Consider the following 6,746-nt stretch of genomic DNA (forward strand, 5'->3'; position numbering starts at 1 on the left):
AGACGGTTTTTATCCCATCCTTTGTCGGGAATTTCATCATTTGATGGAGGGTGGATAGTACTGCTCTCATGCAGTGTATCCACGGCCTTCCGAGCAAGGCATTGTATCTCATGTCTCCTTCGATGACATGGAATTTGACATTTTGGGTTGTGCCGGCCATGTTGACTGGGAAGGTGATTTCCCCTTTCATTGTTTCTCTCGCCATGTTGAATTCGTTGAGGACTCGCGAGGCGGGCACGATTCGGTCAAGCAGTCCAAGCTGCTCTACCACCCTCGACCTGATAATGTGGTCGAGCTACCTAGATCCACAAATACACGTTTAATTTGAAATGTATTCACAAGGAAAGAGATTACTAGTGCATCGTTGTGGGGTTGAGACATGGTCTCAATGTCCTCGTCGCTGAATGTGAGAGCATCTTCGGGTATGTAACCCCGAGTTCGCTTTTCTCTAGTGACAGATATTTTTGTTCTTCTGATCATAGGTTCTTGTGGGGGCATCGATGCCTCCTAAGATCATGTGGATGACGTGTTGTGGCTCATTTATTTCGTTCTTCTTGGTCGCCTCTCTTTCTCGAAACTGAATTTTGGTCCGGTCGCTGTGGAATTCTCGGATGTGACCTTTGCTGAGTAGTCGGGCTACTTCTTCCCGGAGCTGGTGGCAATCCTCGTCCCTGTGGCCATGTGTGTTGTGAAATTCACACATTAAGTTATGATTTCTTTGTGAAGGATCTGATTGTACAAACCTAGGCCCCCTGGTGTCCCTGATTTTACTGATGGCGAATACGATGTTTGAAACATCGACATTGAGGTTGTATTCTGAAAAGCGAGGTGCCTCCGTTGGCCCTGTATGCCTATCGAATCCAGCTTTACTGACAAGTCTCCGGGGGTTCTGGCCTCGATCCATTCTTCGGTCATTGTGGGGTATGTTGCGCCTCAGGGCATTTCTTCTATCTTCAGGGTATGGTTGGTATATCTCTTTATTCGGCTTTGACTCCTTCGACGGGCGCCTGCTAGGATATACCGAGCCCGAGGGGGCTCCTAGTTGGTCGTCTTCGACCCTGATCTTTGATTGGTATCGGTTGTGGATGTCTGACCAAGTCATGGCAGGGTATTCAATCAAATTCTGTTTCAGCTGTTTCGAAGCCACCGAACTTCGTTCATTCAAACCTTGAGTAAAGGCCTGTATTGCCCAGTCGTCGGAGACTGGTGGTAGTTCCATTCGTTCCATTTGAAAGCAAGACATGAACTCTCGCAGTATCTTGTTCTCTTTTTGCTTGATTTTGAAAACGTTGGATTTCCTTGTAGCTACTTTGATGACACCAGCATGCACCTTTATGAAAGAATCTGCCAGCATGGCAAATGAATCTATTGAGTTTGGGGCCAGGTTGTGATACCACATCATTGCCCCTTTAGAAAGCGTTTCTCCGAACTTCTTCAGTAGGACGGACTCGATCTCATCATCCTTCAGGTCGTTGCCTTTCACTGCACAAGTGTAAGCAGTAACGTGTTCATTGGGGTTTGAGGTTCCGTTGTACTTCGAAAGGTCTGGCATCCTGAACTTCTTCGGAATGGGTTTTGGAGCCGCTTCCTGTGGGAACGGATTCTGCACGAACTTCTTTGAATCCATACCTTTCAGGATCGGGGGTGCGCCCAGAATTTGGTCGACCCTGGAATTGTAGGTCTCGACCTTTTTGTCATTGGCTTCTATCTTCTTCTTGCCCGACTCGATCCTCTTTGTGAGGTCCTCGAGCATCTTTATGATAGTGGGGTCGGCTGCCGACCCGTTGTTGCTTGATCTTTCTAGTGCCTACTCAGTCCGAGGGGCTATTCTCGAGGTCGTTGTACTTGGGGTTTTTTGGTGACTCTGTAGCTGAGCAATTACCAGTTGTTGTGCCTACAACATTTCAAAAATAACGTGAAGGCTAACCTCTTGTTCCTCCCGAGCTGGGGTTTTTTGGACTTCTTGTTAGTCTCCGTGATGTACGCTCCTGTTAGTGTAGGAGCTTATATCGACGTGTTGGGCATCGTGTGAGACCAGATCCACGGGAATTGGTTCTGGTGCATTCTCAGGGTTTCGTGGTGGTACACCAACACCTGGAACATCCACACCATTGTCTCCATGGTCCTCAAGATTGTTGTTTACTGAGTTAGACATTTTGACCTGAAATCGAAGATCTTGGGATAGAAAAAGTGTGAAAGGTAACCTGAGTTATGTAGTTAAACAGCAAGAAAATAATCACTATTATTTTTAGCCCCACGGTGAGCACCAAACTATTTACCCTGAAAATGGTAATAACAATTAAATTTGATTTTGTGGTTCTAAAAATACATGATCTATTTTTATGCTAGTTGTTAGGCAATGGATGTTAAGTAAAAGATTAAAAAGCAAGATTATAGCTTAGGGATGATGTGATAATCAAACCACACGGCTGGAGATTGGGGGCTCGAGCTGGCGTATATGGGACCTCAAGGTCGAGTTGGATGACCAGCTTAGAGCAATCAAGGGAGGGCTAACAGTTATGAGAGCTATGATGATGGCTCTTTATGATCAATGATAAACAATAAATGAAGAACAATCAATAGAACACAATGAACATAAGCAATAAATGGTGTAATGAGAGCAAGAGAATATGTTAGAGAGCAGAGAGAATGTTCTTGTGTATTCAATATTAAGTAACAGATCCCCTACAAAATGACAAGGATCCCCTTTATATATGAGGGGGAATCCCAACATAGTACAAATATTTTTATTACAAAGATATGGAGCTGGTACAACTAGTTAATGCCATGATGTGGACTTAGACTAGCCTAACAGGCTTTGTCAGCTCTAGCTACGCGCCTTGGGAACTTCCCACTTTTTCACCATAACCGCCGATCTATACTTCCCCAAAGTCGGGCGCCGATAGTCCCTCGGGGGTGAATCTCAACCATAGCCTCGAGCCTTTGAAGACATGCCTACGAGGCATCATAATGACGGAAAATTGGACCCTCCGATTTTACTGTATACAGTAGTCTTTTATTAAAGAAGGGCAAAATCGTATTTTTAAAACGCTTTTAACAATAAAAACGGGTACGAATACAAACGGAAAAATAAAACGAGTACAAGTTAAAAATGGGCGACCAAATAGGGTGTCCATGTAATTTTTACGATTAAGATAAATTGAGTTCAATAAATGGACGGGTCAATAACCAGCCATATTGGTTAGTATGAATGAATTTCATCCATGTGAGACTAATTATATGAAATCATGAATCACTAAGGAGTATTCCCATTCGATGGACATCAGATTCATGTTCGTGCTCAATGGCCCAACCTGCATTAAAACTCGGGGCCATTCACTACATCCTATTCTGAATTAAACTTAACCATAAAGCAACCCAACACGCATCATATCTTCAAAATTTCTACTACTCTGCAGTGCCTAAAAGCAAGTTAAAGCAAACAGAAAAGCTAAAAAGTCAGCCAAATCTTCTTAAAGAAACCAGAATGTCCTCCCAAAAAAGATAAAATTAAAGCTGGAAAAGTAGATATAAAGCCCCATATTAACATATTCAACTCAGATTCTCCAACCCATCATGTGCATAAATTAAAGTCCCACTCCCTTAAATCATGCACTCTAATTTACCCCTAATAATATCACCATTTTCTTAGCATCCCAAGCAAAGTATCTATCAACTTTTTCTTTTCCAAATTTAAGAAAAGAAAAATTGTATCTTTCAATACACAAGTCTTTCTTTCCCATTCAGGCTCATTGCTCTTCACTCAGCAATGGCTTATCTTCTCTCAGCTTTTATTTTCATTATATTTCAAACAGCACTACTCCTAAAATCAGCTCATAGCTACGGCCAAGCAGCACATACATGCAGATCATACTGTGGAAACTTAACAGTCGATTACCCATTCGCAATTCAATCCGGCTGCGGCCACTCAGGCTACAGGGACCTCTTATTTTGTATCAATGATGTTCTTATGCTTCACATTAGCTCTGGATCCTATCGCGTTTTGGACATCGATTACGCTTACGAATCCCTCACTTTAGACGATCCTCACATGTCAACTTGCTCCTCCATCGTATTCGGTAATCGCGGCAACGGCTTCGTCGTAGAGCGGTGGCGTGAGCCGTACTTAAACCCTACGGCGGATAATGTGTTTATGCTGCTAGGTTGCTCGGCGGAATCGCCGCTGTTCCAAGGTTTTCCGGGGAAGCATTTGCCGTGTAGGAATGTTTCCGGGATGGGTTGTGAGGAGTATTATGGGTGTCCGGCCTGGAATATAATTGGGCCGAGAAAAGTGGGCTCATCAGTGTATGGATCAGGCCCACCTGAATGCTGTTCAGTTTCATTTGAAGCTATTAAAGCTATTAATTTGACTAAACTTGGTTGTCAAGGGTATAGTAGCGCGTATAGCTTAGCTCCACTGAGAGTAGATGGACCTCATGGTTGGTCTTATGGGATAAGAGTGAAATACTCAGTTGAAGAAGGTGGCTCTTTTTGTAAAGCTTGTGAAGCAACAGGTGGATCTTGTGGCCATAATGTTAAGGATTTTAGCAGTTTGTGTATGTGTGGGACGTGGAATTCTACTTCCAATTGCGATTCAGGTAATATACATCCAAAACTCCCACAAATCAACTTCTTTTTAAAGAAAATTGAATTTACATTCCTACTCCTTTCCTTTTAGTATAAGTAAATGGAAGAATATTATATTTTCTTATTTAGAAACAATTAAACTTTAAAATTAACATTTTTACCTTAATAAAATAATTTATAGTTACACAATTTTATGATTGGTTTTAAAATCACAAATTTTAAAAGTCTTATTTTCTCTAAAATTTCATGCCTAATCAAATATTGTCACATAAATTGAGACGGATGGAGTAGTTTTTGATTGAATTAAAAAATATATATTGATATTGTAATAGTACAAGGTGGAGGATTGAAGACGTGATTAACGTTTTATAAGTATTAATAATTGAAAATGTCTAAATTGCTGTAAGTTGATATGAGGAGATAAGAGTTAATACAGTTTTAAAGGAAAATGATTTTGGACCATAAGAAACTTTCCCATTTCGACGGGAAATATATTTTATTGAAGAAAAATATTTATGGTTCCAAATAACCAAACAGAGGAAAGTTGTTTCATCTGGTAAACTAATTTTGGGAGAAAATATTTTCTGCCAAAACTAAGCACATCCTAAAATTTCTTTATTTACTTGTAATTTTGCATCATGTGCTTAACCAAATTGAACATCTTATATGCAGTCCACTCAGCTTCGCATAGAAGAACTTGGTCGTTAATGGATGTACTAACAGGTATGGATTCATTTATGACAAGTTAAATTAGTAACCTAAAAAATAATGCAACGTAACTTTTCATAATAAATTAAATTATATTGATAGTATAAAATTTTCAATAACAATGACAGCTAATATAAGTTAAATCCTTGAATAGTTATTTCCAGAAACTAACTAAGCTCTGATAAAATGTAGGATTCTTATGTTGTATCGTCGTCTGGAATCTCTCCACCAAACTTGGACTGTAGGAAAAACAAAGGCGTTTTGTGTTGATTGATCCAAAATGAGCGGCTCAAATGTGCTTAGCAGAAGAATATACAGAGCAACTAATGTCAATGCTATATCTCACAGTTTAAGAGACTGTAATGCTGTGCTAGAAAAGAGGAACGTCAATTTGATATTTATTGGTTTTGAAACTTAATTTCTTCTTTTTCTCTTTGCCGTTTTTTGTAGTACTCCTTAAGTTTTGTGGTGAGTACCTAATTTTTCAATTTTGGCTCAAGAATGAAGAATTTGATTGTATGTTATGAATGTAAACACATAGAGGCAACAGGTTATGCTTGATTCTTCAAGTTACTGTATAATTGAAGATGTTGCAACAAAATATTACTCCATCCGTCTTAATTTATCTGTTTTATACGTCCCTTAAGAAACGCTAATTAGGAGAAAGTTTGGATTATTTTACCCTTATCTATGTCTTAAGATATGATTGTTCTTCATTAAATATTTACTCTATTTATATGCTATCTCCAATTTCAAGAACAATATTGTTAAGGGTAAAATAAAAAAAATTATAATTTGTCTTGAACTTCTAAAATAACATATAATGTGAGACAACTATATTTAGAAATCACAGACACATAGTTTGAGACAGAGGAATATAAACCTTCTTCTTATTGCTATTTATTTCTCTTATTGATAATCTTTTATTAAATTGGCTTTGATAATATTTAATTTTTTTATATCATCACTAATACTACAATATACAAGTTAAGTGTGACATTTTTAATTCCGTAACTGATCAACAAGCTTCATATAGAGTGGGACAAGCGACTTATTGGTAAAACATTACTCAACTGTTTCTCTTGTTCATGCATGGCTGATGCTAACCATCCTCTTCTTCCTCCTGCCCCCAATCCCAAACCCCAACCCTGAATTTGTCTGCTACAACTGCCATCGAAGGCCATTTGATACTTCATCCGTTTATCAACTCATCACATCAACACCCATGAACGTCCATAATGTCACAATTTCTTCCGGTGGCCGACCGATTTGGCGGCTTACCAGCAAGAAATCCACCATTAACGCTATGTTTCTTCCATTTTCTTCCCTTTGTCTTCTCTTTTCTTAAATTAAATAATATATTTATCTTCTTATCAAAATGACACAATTTCTTCATTTTGAGTAAAATCTCTTTTTAACAGAAGAGGGTGCTGTCTCATGGACTACTGCCA

The 6,746-nt window shown here is 39.2% G+C and overlaps 2 protein-coding genes across 2 annotated transcripts; one reads left to right on the plus strand and one right to left on the minus strand.

Annotated features, from left to right (window-relative positions):
* Positions 1-448: 448 nt before the first annotated feature.
* LOC138888397 (uncharacterized) lies at positions 449-1,399 on the minus strand. Its single transcript, XM_070170254.1, has one exon. It carries the CDS (start codon positions 1,397-1,399, stop codon positions 449-451), a length of 951 nt encoding a protein of 316 aa, XP_070026355.1.
* A 2,027-nt stretch (positions 1,400-3,426) lies between these two features.
* Positions 3,427-5,896, plus strand: LOC104227489 (uncharacterized). The gene is made up of 3 exons (XM_009779738.2): positions 3,427-4,598; positions 5,260-5,310; positions 5,488-5,896. The coding sequence occupies exons 1-3, from the start codon at positions 3,770-3,772 to the stop codon at positions 5,538-5,540; spliced, it is 933 nt and encodes a 310-aa protein (XP_009778040.1). The 5' UTR covers positions 3,427-3,769; the 3' UTR covers positions 5,541-5,896.
* Positions 5,897-6,746: the final 850 nt, after the last annotated feature.

This window comes from Nicotiana sylvestris, chromosome 3, assembly GCF_000393655.2.
Source record: "Nicotiana sylvestris chromosome 3, ASM39365v2, whole genome shotgun sequence".
Taxonomy (NCBI): domain Eukaryota; kingdom Viridiplantae; phylum Streptophyta; class Magnoliopsida; order Solanales; family Solanaceae; genus Nicotiana; species Nicotiana sylvestris.

What these genes read in the sequence shown, in the direction of transcription:
- LOC104227489 (XM_009779738.2), top strand. Translation starts at nt 3,770, where the DNA reads ATGGCTTATCTTCTCTCAGCTTTTATTTTCATTATATTTCAAACAGCA. An exon ending in TACTTCCAATTGCGATTCAG is followed by an intron (nt 4,599 to 5,259) that starts GTAATATACATC and finishes TCTTATATGCAG; the next exon opens with TCCACTCAGCTTCGCATAGA. An exon ending in GTTAATGGATGTACTAACAG is followed by an intron (nt 5,311 to 5,487) that starts GTATGGATTCAT and finishes GATAAAATGTAG; the next exon opens with GATTCTTATGTTGTATCGTC.
- LOC138888397 (XM_070170254.1), bottom strand. Translation starts at nt 1,399, where the DNA reads ATGTGGTATCACAACCTGGCCCCAAACTCAATAGATTCATTTGCCATG.